General features: G+C 45.6%; 1 protein-coding gene across 1 annotated transcript in view; it reads right to left on the bottom strand.

Annotated features, from left to right (window-relative positions):
• Positions 1 to 10,834: 10,834 nt before the first annotated feature.
• The window catches only part of AADACL3 (arylacetamide deacetylase like 3), an 11,204-nt gene continuing 4,406 nt past the window's right edge, over positions 10,835 to 17,632 (bottom strand). Inside the window, exons 3-4 of the mRNA XM_037730799.1 lie at positions 16,475 to 16,538; positions 10,835 to 11,606 (exon numbers count right to left, since the gene is read on the bottom strand). Coding sequence (XP_037586727.1) covers positions 10,835 to 11,606; positions 16,475 to 16,538 — 836 coding nt within the window. The remainder of the gene's footprint in view (positions 11,607 to 16,474; positions 16,539 to 17,632) is intronic.

Below are 17,632 nucleotides of genomic sequence, written 5' to 3'. Positions count from 1 at the left end.
ATAAGAGCTATTTATGCAAACCCACAGCCAATATCATACTGAATGGGCAAAAGCTGGAAGCATTCCCTTTGAAACCTGGCACAAGACAAGGATGCCCTCTCTCACCATTCCTATTCAACATAGTATTAGAAAACCCCACTGTCTCAGCCCAAAATCTCCTTAAGCTGATAAGCAGCCTCTGCAAAGCCTCAGGATACAAAATCAATGTGCAAAAATCACTAGTATTCTTATACCCCAATAACAGACAGAGAGCCAAACCATGAATGAACTCCCATTCACAAATCCTACAAAGAGAATAAAATACCTAAAAATACAACTTACAAGGGACGTGAAGGACCTTTTCAAGGAGCACTGCAAACCACTGCTCAAGGAAACAAGAGAGGACACAAACAAGTGGAAAAACATTCCCATCCTCATGGATAGAAAGAATCAATATGGTGAAAATGGCCATACTGCCCAAAGTAATTTATAGATTCAATGCTATTCCCATCAAGCTACCATTAACTTTCTTCACAGAACTAGAAAAAACGACTTTAAATTTCATATGGAAACAAAAAAAGAGCATGCATCATCAAGACGATCCTAAGCAAAAAGAACAAAGCTGGAGGCATCATGCTACCTGACTTCAAACTATATTACAAGGCTACAGTAACCAAAACAGCATGGTCCTGACACCAAAACACATATAGAGACTAATGGAACAGAACAGAGGCCTCTGAAATAACACCACACATCTACAAGCATCTGATCTCTGACAAACCTGACAAAAACAACCAAGGGGAAAAGGATTTCTTATTTAATAAATGGTGTTGGGAAAACTGGCTAGCCATATGCAGAAAACTGAAACTGGATCCCTTCCTTACACCTTGTACAAAATTTAACTCAAGATGGATTAAAGACTAAATGTAAAACCTAAAACCATAAAAGCCTTAGCACAAAACCTAGGCAATACCATTCAGGACATAGGCATGGGCAAAGACTTCACGGCTAAAACACCAAAAGTGATTGCAACAAAAGTCAAAGTTGACAAATGGGATCTAATTTAACTAAAGAGCTTCTGCACAGCCAAGAAACTATCATCAGAGTGAACAGGCAACCTACAGAATAGGAGAAATTTTTGCAATCTATCCATCTGACAAAGGTCTAATATCTACACTCTACAAGGAACTTAAACAAATTTACAAGAAAAAAACAACTTCATCAAAAAGTGAGGAAAGAATATGAACAGACACATCTCAAAGAAAAACATTTATGTGGCCAATGAACATATTTAAAAAACCTCATCGTCATTGATCATTAGAGAAGTGAAACAAAACCACAATGAGATACCATCTCATGCCAGCTGAATGGTGATCATTAAAAAGTCAAGAAACAACAGATGCTGGAGAGGATGTGAACTAGGAACACTTTTACACTGTTGGTGGGAGTGTAAATTAGTTCAACCATTGTGGAAACAGCGTGGGGATTCCTCAAGGATATAGAACCAGAAATACCATTTGACCAAGCAAGCCCATTACTGGGTATATACCCAAAGGATTATAAATTATTCTACTATAAAGGCATATATGCACGTATGTTTATTGCAGGACTATTTACAATAGCAAAGACCTGGAACCAACCCAAATGCCCATCAGGGATAGGCTGGATAAAGAAAATGTGGCACATATACACCATGGAATACTATGCAACCATAAAAAAAAAAAAAAAAATGAATTTATGTCCTTTGCAGGGACATGGATGAAGCTGGAAACCACCATTCTCAGCAGACTAACACAGGAACAGAAAACCAAACACCGCATGTTTTCACCCATAAGTGGGAGTGAAACAGTGAGAACACATGGACACAGGGAAAGGAACATCACACACCAGGGCTTGTCAGGGAGTCAGGGGTAAGGGGAGGGACAGTGTTAGGAGAAATACCTAATGTATGTGGGGCTTAAAACCTAAATAATGGGTTGATGGGTGCAGCAAGCCACCATGGCACACGTATACCTATGTAACAAACTTGCACGTTCTGCACATGTATCCCAAGACTTAAAGTATAATAAATAAATGAAAACATATGCTGCCTCTCTCTGGGAAGGGTCATGCTTCTCTGTCCCGACACCACCACACTTGGCCATGTGACTGCTTCAGCCAATGAAAGGTGAGCAGAAACCATGCGTGTCACTTCTGAGCAGAAACTTGGAGAGACAGCATGTGGTCTGCCATATTCTTTCTTGTCTCTGCTGTGAGTTTGGAGCCATTTCAAATAGAGGCTGCTCCATCGTCCTGGTTCTGGAGTGGACACATGCGGGGGCAGGACTGCGGTTGACCTGTGAGGGCTGTGGGACATGTAATGTGAGCAACAAGTAGACCTTTGCTGTTTTAAGTCCCAGAAACTGTGAGGCCATTTGTCATTGCAGCCCGCCATTGCACCTCACCTACACTAGCCCAGGGACAGAGGAGGGAGCAAGCAGCCACTCTGCAGCAGGCAGCGTGGGAGATAAGGAGATGAGGTTTGGGGTCAGAAGGCAGGGAGGTCCGGGGTGGTGGGTATGTCTAAAGGAAGTGGGGAGAAGATGGGCTGAGGCAAATTTTGCTAGTTTTTCAACTTTGCCCCAGACCTTGTCCTAAATTGCCTACTGACTAAAGGAAGCAATTTGGGGTGGAGCTCATTGTCCCTTTTATTCTTATTTTTTATTTTTTTATTATTTATTTATTTATTTATTTATTTATTTATTTAGACGGAGTTTCACTCATGTTACCCAGGCTGGAGTGCAATGGCGCCATCTCGGCTCACTGCAACCTCCGCCTCCTGGGTTCAGGCAATTCTCCTGCCTCAGCCTCCTGAGTAGCTGGGATTACAGGCATGTGCCACCATGCCCAGCTGATTTTTTGTATTTTTAGTAGAGACGGGGTTTCACCATGTTGACCAGGATGGTCTCGATCTCTTGACCTCGTGATCCACCCGCCTCGGCCTCCCAAAGTGCTGGAATTACAGGCTTGAGCCACCGCGCCCAGCCTATTCTTATTTTTTAAAGTTTGCTCAACTTTAATCAGTCACCTAGCAGTGTATATGTTTGTTTACTTTTTGTTTACTCATTTCTTTTTTTTTTTTTTTTTTTTGACACGGAGTCTCGCTCTGTCACCACCCAGGCTGGAGTGCAATGGGGCCATCTCTGCTCACTGCAACCTCTGCCTCCCGGGTTCAAGGAATCCTCCTACCTCAGCCACCTGAGTAGCTTGGATTGCAGGCGTGCGCCACCACGGCCAGCTAATTTTTTGGTGTATTTTTAGTGGAGATGGAGTTTCACATGTTGGCCAGGCTGGTCTTGAACTCCGGACCTCAAGTGATCCACCCTCCGCTCCCTCCCAAAGTGGTGGCATGAGCCACCACACCTGGCCCTTGTTTTCTCATTTCTAAGACAACAGTCTCCCCAGTTAATTTTTCTCCCCACATCAAATGGTGCTTGCCCTGAGCTAACTGGTAGGTCTTTCTAGGGACGCCCTGGGGATTTACTGAGAAAATACTCCTGAGTATAGGGGCTCACATGTGTGTGAGTGGCTACCTCTCCTGAGCAGTGTCAGCTGGGCACCTCGGCTGTGCCTTTCCGGAGGGGCCTATGGTTACCCATTCCACAGTCATTCAGAAAGTAAAGGAAACCAGAGAGCAAACACACTTGACTTTAACAACCTGACAAGCATCAGACGGCAGCTGAGAACTAGCAGGATGGGAAATGAAAATAAGATCACATGGCCCAACAGTGTCTTTCACTTTAGTTCTGCGTGATAGGAATGAAAAGAGCTGCAATCCCGGGACAGTGGGCCATGGGGCACGGCAGGGAAAGCCGTTGTCAGGCCATTGGGGTTTCAAGGAACAGCACAGGGGCTAACCGTGTGGACTTGGGCAATCCGCTTAGCTAGCTGGCCTCGAGCTTGACTGGAAAGGGACGGGAAAAGAGTCCTGTGAGTGGGGCTTTCTGAGCCTCAGTTTCTTCATCCATAAAGTGGATTTAAGAATACACGCATACTTTGCTTTATTGTGCTTTGCAGACACTTTATTGTTTTTGTTTGTTTGTTAGTTGAGACAAAGTCTTGCTCTGTCACCCAGGCTGGAGTGCAGTGGTGCCATCTCAGCTCTCTGCAACCTCTGCCTCCCAGGTTCAAGCGATTCTCATGCCGCAGCCTCCCAAGTAGCTGGGATTACAGACACATGCCACCATGTCCGGCTGATTTTTCTATTTTTGGTAAAGATGGGATTTCGCCATGTTGGCCAGGCTGGTCTTAAACTCTTGGCTTCAAGTGATCCACCCACCTTGGCCTCCCAAAGTGTCGGATGACAGGAGCCACTGCAAACGGTACTGATAGACTTGCTTGACACAGGGTTGCCACACATTTTTAATTTGTGAAAAACAAAATATTTTCCAACAGCGTGAGCTCACTTTGTGTCTTTGTGTCACATTTTGGTAATTCATGCAATATTTCAAATGCTCTCATTATTGTTCTATCAGTGATCTGTAGTTAGTCATGTTTGTTTGTTTGTTTTGCAAGTCCTTTTCAGATTTTTTTCTTCCTTTTTGTTTCTTTTTTCTTTTTTTGAGATGGAGCTTCACTCTTGTTGCCCAGGCTGGAGTGCAATGGCACGATCTCGGCTCACCACAACCTCCGTCTCCCGGGTTGAAGCGATTCTCCTGCCTTAGCCTCTGGAGCAGCTAGCTGGGATTACAGGCGTGTGCCACTACACCTGGCTAATTTTTCATTTTTTAGTAGAGACAGGGTTTCTCCATGTTGGTCAGGCTGGTCTCAAACTCCCGACCTCAGGTGACCCACCTGCCTCAGCCTCCCAAAGTGCTGAGATTACAAGCGTGAGCCACCGTGTCCAGCCTTGTTTCCTTTTTCAAATTAAAAACATTTTTTTTAGAGACAGGGATCTCACTATGTTACACAGGCTGCATTCAAATCCCTAGGTTCAAGCCATCCTCCCACCTCAGCCTCCTGAGTAGCTGGGACCACAATATGTATCATCATACTTGCTTATGATCAGTAATATTCGATGTTATTACTGTAATTGTTTTGGCGCCATGAACCACACCCATATAAGTCAGTAAACTTAATAAATACTGTGTGTTCTGACTGTTCTACTGACTGACCCCCTCCCATCTCTCTCCCTCTCCTGGGGCCTCCCTATTCCCTGTGACACAACAGTATTGAAATGAGGCTAATTAAAAACCCTACAATGAACTCTCAATGCCCAGGTGAAGGGAAGAATTGCACATCTCTCACCTGAAATCAAAAGCTGGAAATGATTAAACTTAGTGAGGAAGGCATGTCAAAAGCTGAGACGGGCCAACAGCTCTCTCTTTTTACCTCAGTTAACCAACTTGTGAATGCAAAGGAAAAGTTCTTGAAGGAAATTAAAAGCGCTACTCCAGCGAAACATGATAGATAAGAAAGCGAAACAGCCTTATGGTAGGCAAGCAGAAAAATTTAATGATCCGAATAGGAGATCAAACCAGCCGCAGCAGTCCTGTAAACCAAACCTAACCCAGAACAAGAGCCTAACTCTTTCATTCCACAAAGGCTGAGAGAGAAGTGAGGAAGCTAGCAGGGGTTGGTTCATGACGTTGAAGGGAAGAAGTTGTCTCCGTAACGTAACCATAAAAGTGCAAGGTGGAAGCAGAAGTGCTGATGAGAAAGCTGAATCCAGGAGATTCAGCTAAGATGACTCATGAAGGCGACTACGCTAAACAACAGGTTTTCATCGTAGATGAAACAGCCTTCTATTGGAAGAAGATGCCATCTAGGGCTTTCATAGCTAGACAGGAGAAGTCAATGCCTGCCTTCAGAGCTTCAAAGGACAGGCTGAATCCCTTGTTAGGAGCGAATGCAGCTGGTGACTTTAAGTTGAAGCCAATGTGCATTTCCATTCCAAGAATCCTAGGGCCCTGAAAAATTATGCTAAATCTTTTTTTCTTTTTTTGAGACTGAGTCTTTCTCTGTCACCCAGGCTGGAGTACAGTGGCACAATCTCAGCTCACTGCAACTTTTGCCTCCCGGGATCAAGCAATTCTCCTGTCTCAGCCTCCCGAGTAGCTGGGATTACAGGCACCTGCCACCATGCCCAGCTAATTTTTTGTATTTTTAGTAGAGACAAGGTTTTGCCATGTTGACTAGGCTGTCTCGAACTCCTGACCTCAGGTGATACACCTGCCTGGGCCTCCCAAAGTGCTGGGATTACAGGTATGAGCCACTGCATCCAGCAAATTATGCTAAACCTATCCTCCCTGTGCACTATAATGGAACAAAAAAGCCTGGATACCAGCACATCTGTTTACAGCATGGCTTACTAGATACTTTAAGCCCACTGTTGAGACCTACCGCTCAGAATAAAAGATTTCTTTGAAAATATTACTGCTTATTGACAAGGCCCCTGGTAACCCAAGAACTCTGATGGAGATGTACAAGATTAATGTCGTCTTCATGCCTGCTGACACAACATCCATCTGCAGCCTATGGATCAAGGAGTATTTTGACTTTCAAGTCTAATTAAGAAATACAATTTGTAAGGCTATAGTTGTCATAGACAGTAAGTCCTCTGATGGATCTCTGCAAAGTAAATTGGAAAACTTCTAAAAGGAATTCCCCATTTCAGATGCCATGAGGAACATTCATGATTTATGGGAGGTGGTCAAAATATCAGCATAACACGTTGGAAGACGTTGATTCGAACCTCATGGATGACTTTGAGGGGTTCATGACTTCCGTGGAAGATGTCACTGCAGATGTGGTGAAAACAGCCAGGGAACTAGAGTTAGGAGTAGAGCCTGAAGATGACTGAATTGCTGCAATCTCATGAACAAACTTGGACAGATGAGGAGTTGCTTCTTACAGATAAGCAAAAATAGTGATTTCTTGAGATGAAATCTACTCTTAATGAAGACGCTATGAACACTGTTGAAATAACAACAGAAGATTTAGAATATTACATAAACTTAGTTGATAAAGTAGCATGAGGGTTTGAGAGGATAGATTCCAGTTTTGAAAGAAATTCTACTCTGGGTAAACTGCGATCGAACAGCATCAACTGCTACAGAGAAATCTTTCATGAAAGGAAGAGTCCATTGATGTGGCGAATCCATTGTTGTCTTATTTTAAGAAATCGCTGAGGGCTGGGCGCGGTGGCTCATGCCTGTAATCCCAACACTTTGGGATGCTGAGACGGGTGGATCACCTGAGATCAGAAGTTCGAGACCAGCCTGACCAACATGGAGAAACCCCGTCTCTACTAAAAATACAAAATTAGCCAGGTGTGGTGGCTCACGCCTGTAATCCCAGCTACTTGGGAGGCTGAGGCGGGAGAATCGCTTGAACTCGAGAGGCAGAGGTTGCAGTGAGCTGAGATCATGCCACTGCACTCTAGCCTGGGCAGCAAGAGTGAGACCCCATCTCAAAAAAAAAAAAAGAAAGAAAGAAATTGCCACAGTTGGAGGTTGTGGTGAGCCAAGATCGCGCCAATGCACTCTAGCCTGGGCAAGATTGAAACTCCATCTTAAAAGAAAAAAGAAAAGACAGTAGCTTATGTTCATGCTAAGCACCTCTCATCACAGTCCAGTTCCAAGGAAAAGTTCCAGCATTTTCTACATTGGCTGTTGCCTCATCGGAAATCAGCACATTCCATGGAGGAAGGAGTCCTGCTTTGTTGCATCTTCTATCCTAGGGTTTTATGTTGGTAAATGAGTAATTCTTGCATTTGTACAAGGCTCCCTAAGACTCCTGCAGCAGTCAACCAAGCCCAGGGACGTAACTGAATCTGGAGATTCCTGGGGACTTGTTGTGAAAAAGACTTGAAATACACATAAGAAGAAAGGCACAAAAATAAATGTTCACTTGTTAAAAATGAAAGATAGAAAAAGAATGGAAGAGAGAAGAAAAAAGAAAGGAAAGAAAGGAAAGAAAAAAGAAAGGAAGGAAGGAAGAGAAGAAAAAGAGAAAGAAAAAAGAAAGAAAGGAAATAAAAAGAAAGAGAGAGAGAAAGAAAGAGAAAGAAAAAGAAAGAAAGAAAGAAAAAGACGAAAGAAAGAAAGAAAGAAAAGAAAAGAAAGAAAGAAAGAAAGAAAGAAAGAAAGAAAGAAAGAAAGAAAGAAAGAAAGAAAGAAAGAAAGAAAGAAAGAAAGAAAGAAAGAAAGAAAAATTGCCACAGCCACCCCAGCCTTCAGCAACCACCACCTGCATCGCTGGGCAGCCATCAACATCAAGGCAAGACCACCAACCAGCAAAAAGATTACAACAATTTAGACAGACCCATGAATGTAACATACACATCTTGGGAATGTGGGAGGAAGCTGGAAAACTCAGAGAAAACCATGCAGACATGGGGAGAATGTGCAAACGCCACAGAGACAGTAGTAGCCCAGGCTACTGCAATGGTGAAGGCTCAGATGATTGTTAGCATTTTTCATCAACAAGGTATTTTTAAATTAAGGGTGTACATGCTTTTTAAAGACATAATGCTATTGCACACTCATAAACAACAATATAGTGAAAGTGTAACTTTTATATGCACTGAGGGAAGCAAAAAATCCATGTGACTTGCTTTATTGCTGTGGTGTGGAACTGAAGCTGCGATATCCCATAAGTGTACCTCTACCTACTCTGTAGGATTAATGTGAGGAACGTAGGAGGTGGCAAACTTAAATGGTCCAGTACAGTGCCTAGCGTGTAGCCGGCCCTGGGTGAACATTCAATCCTATCCCTTTTCCACAAACTGAGTCTCGTGGATGGATTGCAGGAAGGATAGTGGTGATGGGGCAAAGGAGAGGAGTGGAGAATTCGGTCCCAAAATCAATCATCCAGCCATTAGGTGAAAGTGCTTGATTCTCCCACGATCTGCAGAAGGCAGCTGCCATGGGCAAGAACCCAATCAGGGGCACTCTCAGCCTCTTAAAAGGTTATACATTCCTCTCAGCTGGGCACGGCCCTGCAGTGCCTCAGCAACTCCTTGCCACCCCAGCTTCCCAGAAGGTCAGTTCATGTTCCTCTACACATCTCCAGAGGCAGGGGTGAAACAAGAAAATTCTCAACTCAGAGGCCCGTCTCAACTCAGAGGCCTGTCTCAGAGGAGGCCTCGCCCCTTGGACTCCAGTGCTCTTCAACAGTCAAGTGGCTACCACAGAGTGTGTTTTCAGGGGATGATTCCTATTTCTCCAACAAACCACCTTCTGGTCAACTGGATTCCTCTCTGCCTCATAGTTCAGCCCAAATGTTCAACTGAAAGCAAATTAAGGGCATCCACGGGGTTTTTTATGCAATCGCCTTGACCTTAGCCTGTAAAGACCACTCACTAACCAAGATCAGAGCCTCCAGAAGACCAGATGGGGCCAGTATGGGAGCCTGACCATTCCTTTCAAATGAATTTTCATTCCTAAGGAGCAGTTGGCCAACTTGCCCAGTGGACCTTGACATTTCTTGCCACTTCCACGTATCCTGCCTGAGGGTTCAGTTTAGCTTCTGTAATTTACCCTTCGATTAGGGAAGCTGTCACTCACCATTTCATGCTTAGTCTAAGCACCACGGTGAACTGACTCCACCCTCCACTTCCAGATGACATAGAACTTGGGAATGGTCAGCTAGAACATTCCATTCCCTTGGTTGTGGCAACTGGACACATTGCTCAGAAAGCCAACAAAGCCATCAAGTTGCCATAAGGTTTTTGCTGGGACTGCTGAGAATGAGGCAACTACATGATAATTAACTCGACCCTGGGAGAAGGTAAGCATGAAACTTCTCAGTACCACCATATGGAGAGGTGAAGGCGGCATTAACACAGAGGAGAGAAGAGCAGAGCAGAGAAGACAGGACAGCTGATGGCACTGTGTGAGTTCCTGGATCAAACCTTGCCTGATGGATGCCTAGCATGCATTGCTACCTAAGCCAATCCATTCTCTTTCTGATGGAGGTCAATTTGAGTTGGTTCCATGTCTTAAAAAAGAAATCGTTCTCACCAATACGTCTTCTGTCCCTTTGGCTGTCTTGACTTTGCACTGTGGACAGGGTTATCTGGTTAGACTCAGCCTTCATGGGTCTCTGACTCAGGACCCCACTTCCCTCCCAACTTCTCTCCTCAAACTGTTAGAACACTGATTTCGGGCTTCTGGTTGGAAGCCAGGCTTTGATTCCAGGAGCTCCAGAGCCTCCCCAAGTCCGGCAGCTGCAAGACGTCTTTATTTACTGCTAGATGCTAACCACTGTGGAAGTTCTATCAATTCTGCCTTAGCTTTTCCAGCCCAGGCAGTCAAGACTCTGATCCCAGGGGCTGAGAAACAGCAGGAAAAGTCATTACTGTTCACAGAAGAGACGGTGGGTGAAAGCCAGTTTCTCCACCACCACTACCACCTCCCAGCAGCCTGGAGCATCAGAGCTCCTGCCTCTGAGACAGCTTGGGAAGGTCCCGTGAGATTGTATGTGATCCTCTTGTGCTATTCCAAGGTCCAGCCAAGTGGACACAAGTCACCCACAGTCTGTATCAATCTGGAGAGTCTGAACTGCCCCTTAGGGAGGCTGAGAACAGTCCTTACCTATGATTCACTCCCACAAATGGCCACTGTAGATTGTCACCACAGGTTTTCCCAATAGAGGCCAAAGACAGAGAGCCCCACCCCCACCTGCAAACCTGTCTTCTCTATGGCATCCTCTGGACATTGTGTGGTTCTAGAACCTAGATCAGAAAGGAGACAGCAACCTCCATCTGCTCCCTAGCCTCACTATGCACCACCTAAATCAGCAACAGAGAGTCCTGTGGGAGGCTGGATGACCGTGGAATCCACACCGCAGCACCAGCAGAGAAGAAAGATGGTCACAGTCCCTTTATAAAATTGGTTAACACATTCAGAATTCTCGTGGAGCTGGGGAAGTACAAGAAGTTCAGGTCAATGGTGTTGAGCACTCCGTGGAAACCATCCTCCACATGGTGCCAGGTCACAGGCACTCCCAGGTCTTCCAGCCTCTTCTTGTACAACAGTGAACTGTCCCGGAGGGTATCATACTCACAGCTCACGATGCAAGCTTCCGGGAGTTGAGACACTATGTCATCTTCTGCAATCAGGGGCGAGCACATCACATCCAGGACAACACTTAGTTCCAAGTAAGCAGCTTCATTCACGGGCTCGTGGGGCTTCTGTTGGTAGCCGCTCTTAAACCTCTCCGGGATGTTTTCTGGGCCCAACCACTTTCTGTACTTTTCCCAGACTTTGGCAGGCAAATGGGCGCCTTTCATGATGACCTCTTGCCAGGAGGAGCTGATATCCAGATAGTGATACAAACAGTACCAGGTGAAACTCCAGCAGAGCATCGGGATGTTCTTTCTCTGCTGAAAGGAAGGGGTCTGAAAATCTAGGACTTGGAGAATGGCATAGATCAGGATCTGAGCCCGGATCCGGGGCAGATCTGGCGTGTTCACAAGTTTTTGACAAACCACTGTGGCTAGTCCCCCTCCCAAACTGTCGCCACAGACCACAACCCGGGCTGGATCCACTCCATATGCATGTAGGGACCTCAGGAAGTGGATGGTGGCCGCCAAGCAGTCTCTTATTGACACTGGACACTTATATTTGGGTAACTTGCGGTAACTAAAAAGGAATCAAGAAACACAGTTGATACTCAACGCCCCGGCAGATCCAAAAATATCAGCACCTAGCATCTTTTAGCCCAAATTAGTCCATTCACTTCCCTTTCTGAAACTTGAGCAGGTAAAGTTAGGTGTGAGGCTTAAATAAGATGAGACACATACAGCCCACATAACTTGGCAGGTGCCATTCCTATTGTCTCAATGCCCTAACGGGGAACCTGTGTTACAAGACTTCCACCAATTGGGCAACAATGTAAATATCACCAACTCTAGCCCCATCTTTCTGAACCTACCTTATGTTGCTTCCCTGACTCACCTGCTCCTGCCTCCTGTTTTAGGATTCTTGTATAAGCATCTTCAAGGCTTGCTTATGTTTTTAATTAATCTTGCCATACCCACAGATTTTGTTGGGGGGATCTTGTAGACTTAAACACAGCAAGTCGGCCAGGCCAATGGTTCACACCTTTAATTTCAGCACTTTGGGAGGCCGAGGTGGGCTGTTCACTTGAGTCCAAGAGTTCAAGTTCACCCTGGGCAACATGGTGAAAACCCACCTCTACAAAGAACACAAAATATTAGCTGGGTGTGGTAGTGGATGCCTGTAGTCCCAGCTACTCAGGAGGCTGAGGCAGGCGGATGGCTTGGGCCTGGGAGGTCGAGGCTGCAGTGAGCTGTGATCATGCCACTGCACTCCAGCCTTGGTGACAGAACGAGACCCTGTCTCAAAGAAGAAAAAAAAAGTAGGCCCTCAAATAATGTCATTTCATTCAATGTTGTTTCATGATATTGATGAAAGAAAGAAAAATGATTCTAGCCTGAGCTACTACTGTTCATGTGGAATTTGCACATTCTCCCCATGTCATGTGGGTTTTCTCCAGATCCTCCAGTTCCCGCCCACATCCCGAAGATGTGTATGTTACATTCATGAGCATCTCTAAATTGCCCCGGTCCAAGTGAATGTGGGTGCACGTGTGAGTGTTCCCTGCGATAGGAGGGGTGTCCCGTCCAGGGTTGGTTCCTGCCTTGTTCCCTGAGCTGCAGGGATAGGCTCCAGCCAGCCCAGACCTCAACTGGAATAAGGGAGTTGGAAAATGAATAGATGAAGGAAGACAAATTATTGCAAAATAAAAATGCATTAAGTTGGCCGGGCACAGTGGCTTGAGCCTGTAATCCTAGCACTTTGGGAGGCCAAAGCAGATGGATTGCCTGAGCTCAGGAGTTCAAAACCAGCCTGGGCAACATGGTGAAACCCTGCTTGTACCAAAAATAGAAAAAATTAGCTGGGCGTGGTGGTGCGCGTCTGTGGTTCCAGCTACTCGAGAGGCTGAGGCATGAGAATCACTTGAGCCTGGGAGGCAGGGTTGCAGTGAGCCGAGATCACACCACTGCACTCCAGCCGGGGTGACAGAGTGAGACCAAGCTAAAAAAAAAAAACAAATGCACAAAGTGTACCATAATCGTACATCTGCACAAAAATACATGATGCAGTACAGAAGCTCTCAATGAGCCTGCCACATTTGTGTTTGTTTTTGAATTGGGAGGTGGTCAGAGGTACTCCTGACAATTTTTGCTTTGAAAATATTTATTGCTAGATTTAACCCTTCACTGCAATGACCACCATCGCCCACTGATTCACCGAAAATTGGATAAATATTTTTGTTTATATTAATCTTTTAAAAATATATGTATAGCTCACATTTATCTGAATTTTTAATATTATCAGTTTTTGGCCTTCATTTAGAAGTTTAGACCAGGCATAGCGGCTTGTGCCTGTAATCTCAGCACTTTGAGAAGCTGAGACAGAAGGACTGCCAGAGCTCAGAAGTTTGAGACCAGCCCGAGCAACATGGCAAGACCTCATCTCTATTAAAGAAAATTATAAAATATAAAAGCAGTAAAATAAATTTTAAAAAATTTAAGTAAGTTTGCTGGTGTTTTTGTGACCAGAATTATACCATCAGTGCTTAATTCTTATTTATATCAATTAGCCTAGGTAAATTAATAGGTAAAATTGGTTTAACTTCATCAAGTCACAGTTCTAAGAACCTATCGACAGCATCGAGGACTCGCTGTACCACCAGAGGCCAGAGATACACAGCTCTCTTCCAAATGAGCTACGCCCACTCAACACCATTGCTGCCGTGCCTACCTGGTATTGCTAAGAGATTCCAGAAATCCAGATTTTGTGAGAAAGTTCACTATTTTTAAATGCTGGCCACAAATTTATAAAAAGAAAAAGAGGCCAGGCGCAGTGGCTCACGCCTGTAATCCCAGCACTTTGGGAGGCCAAGGTGGGCGGATCATGAGGTCAGGGGTTCAAGACCAGCCTGACCAACATGGTAAAACCCCATCTCTACTAAAATTACAAAATTAGCTGGGCGTGGTGGTGTGTGCCTGTAGTCCCAGCTACTTGGGAGACTGAGGCAGGAGAATCGCTTGAACCCGGGAGGCAGAGGTTGCAGTGAGCCAAGATCACGCCACCGCACTCCAGCCTGGGCAACAGAACGAGACTCCACCACCAGCCCCCCAACCAAAAAAAAAAGAAAGAAAGAAAAAGAAACACTCTATGGGACCAACAAATAAATATTCCATCAGCCGTTTCCATTCCATATCCCCATTTCAGGCCACCTGGCAATAGGTATTCCTGGAGAGCAATACCCTTAACTCCAAAATCCTGTCTACCTTGGATTTAGAAAATAACTTTCTGGCAGAGACTTGCTGGCATGTTTTACCGATGATCTCTTGCTTTGGCACAAGCAGAATGATAAGGTGTCTAGCAACATCCCACGGTGAAACTCCTTGGGAGCTGAGAACTATAAAGTCAGGGTTTAGCCAGGTCTGTCACCTAACCTCTTCACTTTTTTTTTTGAGATGGAGTCTCACTCTGTCACCTAGGTTGTTGGAGTCCAGTGGCACCATTTTGGCTCTGCAACTTCTGCCTCCCGGGTTCAAGCGCTTCTCCTGCCTCAGCCTCCTGAGTAGCCAGGATTACAGGCACATGCCCCCACGCCTGGTTAATTTTCATATTTTTTGTAGAGATGGGGTTTCACCATGTTGGCCCAGCTGGCCTCAAACTCCTGGCATCAAGTGATCCACCCACCTTGGCCTTCAAAAGTGTTGGGATTACAGGCGTGAGCTGCCACACCGGCTTCATCTCTTCATTTTTCACTCTCCTCAGATAGCTGTGTCACAGGAAAGCTAGGAGATGTACCCCAACTGAGATGCAGACAACTGATATTTCTTTTTCTTTTGAGACAGAGTCCCACTCTGTCTCCCAAGCTGGAGTGCAATGGCACAATCTCAGCTTACCGCAACCTCCGACTCTCAGGTTTAAGCAATTCTCTTGCCTCAGCCTCCCGAGTAGCTGGGATTCCAGGTGACCGCCACAACACCCAGCTAATTTTTTTAAAATTTTTAGTAGAGATAGGGTTTCTCCTTGTTGGCCAGGCTGGTCTCGAACTCCTGACCACAGGTGATCCACCTGCCTTAGCCTCCCAAAGTGCTGTTATTACAGGCATGAGCCACCGCCCCCAGCTAGAACAGCTATTTCTTTCGAATGTGTACCTTTAAATGAAACTACAGGGAAACTTATCAGGAGGAAGCACCTGCGTGATGCTGCATCAGGCGGTAGGACAGGGGCCCAGCGCCCACCATGCCCTCTTTGAGGCTCCAGGAGGGGTGGGTGACTGTCAGAGACCCGTCAGGACAGACAATGGGTTTGTTTTTGTTTTTCTCACCTTCTCTAGTGGGTCTCAACCAGGCGTGGAACCTCCCTTATGGGAACACTTGGAAGTGAATGTGGCAGCATTTGAGGTTGAGTGATGGTACAGGGTACCACCGGCATTTAGCAGAGGGAAGGGCAGGGCTGTCTTACTCAAAGAAGAGTTGTGCCACCCAAGTGTTCTTGCAGTGAAACTCTGCACCTGATCTGCTTTAAAAAGGCCACCTCCTTCCTACCCACCTTCCAAATGCACAAAACGCCTCTGTTTAAATAAACCCAAGGCCCACATGCACAGAGGAAGGGGTTCCCATTGTCTGTCTCTCCCTCTCTCTTCATCTCCCCATATTTTCTCTCACTTCTTTTTCTTTTTTTGTTGTGTTTTGTTTGTTTTAAGACAGGTTCCTGTCTGTCACCCAGGCTGAGTGTCGTGGTGCAATCAGGTTCTCTCACTGCAACCTCCCAGGCGCAGGTGCTTCTCCCACTTCGGCCTCCCAAGTAGCTGGGACTACTGGCATATGCCACCATACCTGGCTAATTTTTGTGTTTTTTGTAAAAATGAAGTCTCACTATGTTGCCCAGGCTGGTCTGAACTCCTGGGCTCAAGCATTCCGCCTGCTGTGGCCTCCCAAAGTGCTGGGATTACAGGCGTGAGCCACCACACCCAGCCACGTCTTTCTTCACTGGCTTCTCTCAGCCCATCCCCTCCTCTGGGCTTCCTCCAGCTCCCATCTGCTCCCACCCCTCACCCCCATTTCTTTCTTTCTTTTTTTTTTTTTTTTGAGATGGCGCTTTCCCCTTGTTACCCACACTGGAGTGCAGTGGCACGATCTCGGCTCACCGTAGCCTCCACCTCCCAGGTTCAAGCAATTCTCCTGCCTCAGCCTCCCGAGTAGCTGGGATTACAGGCACGTGCCACCATGCCCAGCTAATTTTTGTATTTTTAGTAGAGACGGGGTTTCACCATGTTGACCAGGATGGTCTCGATCTCTTGACCTCGTGATCCACCCACCTCGGGCTCCCAAAGTGCTGGGATTATAGGTGCGAGCCACTGTGCCTGGCCACTTCACCCCCATTTCTATTTCCCACCCCATCTCGCCAAATCAGAGCCTTGCTCCCTGCTGGCTCCCCGGCATCTCCCCTTTACTCACCCAACTGCCAGAACCACGGAGTCACTCTCCTTGCACAAACGAGAGCATATGCCATGGTGGGTTTCTAGAAAATAAATGATGTTTGACATTCACTAGGAAGGCTTCCTTTGCCAGCCATTGTCACTGTCTTCTTCCTACACACACAGCACTTGGGCTGACACTGACTAGCTTTTCCCCTACTGCAGTTCCCCTACTCCAGCAAACTTCCGGCCAAGCTTCTCACTGATTCTCCTCCGTGGTACTGCCTGAGCAACTTTCTCTAAGATGCCCACCCTCTGATCCATCCTACAAGTCATTAAAAATATCTGCGAAGCTGTTTGACTGTAGAGTGCGGTGGTTTAGGGTATGAGCTCTGGATTCAGAGAGACTGGAGTTCGAACCTCAGCTTTGCCTCCTTCTAGCTGCAGCTAACATAGTGCCTCGCAATTTCCTCGTCTGTGAGCTGGGATGATGATAATATCTAACTGGAGTAGGAATGAGATCATCGACATATAGGGTTCCCACAGTGCCTGCATGTAATTAGTCATATTAATAAATATTGATTAATAAATATTAGCTGTTAGCATCATTCTCATACAGACCAAACCAACGTCTCCATTGCATGAAACCCCTTATTCTCAAAGGCTGCCACACTGGGACCCTGGCATTCCACAGATTAGAAAGCACTGCTGAAAGCAAATCAAAGTGTCCCCCCACCCTAATTCCCCAGGGGTAACAATTAAGATAGTAAAATTGTCTCAATAGTGACTTTTTCCTCTCATTGATTTTTCTCAAATCTTCCTGTTTGTCTGTACCAGAATTTGTCTTAACAAAACCTGATGTGAAACGAAATGCTGTGTTTTAATTCTTTTCATTTAAGATGTCCTTATCTCCAACTAAATAGAGGTGGTAACGATAAGGTAGCGATATATACGTATATATATGTATATACATATGTACACATATAAATGCAGGTAGGGGTACATTTCAGGGTCATTACCTTACAGTTTCCTTCCTTATATTACAGTATTGTTAATTTCACTAAGGATTACATTTATGGCCGGGCGCGGTGGCTCAAGCCTGTAATCCCAGCACTTTGGGAGGCCGAGGCGGGTGGATCACAAGGTCAAGAGATCAAGACCATCCTGGTCAACATGGTGAAACCCCGTCTCTACTAAA

This window comes from Cebus imitator, unplaced genomic scaffold, assembly GCF_001604975.1.
Source record: "Cebus imitator isolate Cc_AM_T3 unplaced genomic scaffold, Cebus_imitator-1.0 Scaffold15, whole genome shotgun sequence".
Lineage (NCBI taxonomy): Eukaryota > Metazoa > Chordata > Mammalia > Primates > Cebidae > Cebus > Cebus imitator.
This window is presented reverse-complemented; position numbering and strand designations above follow the sequence as displayed.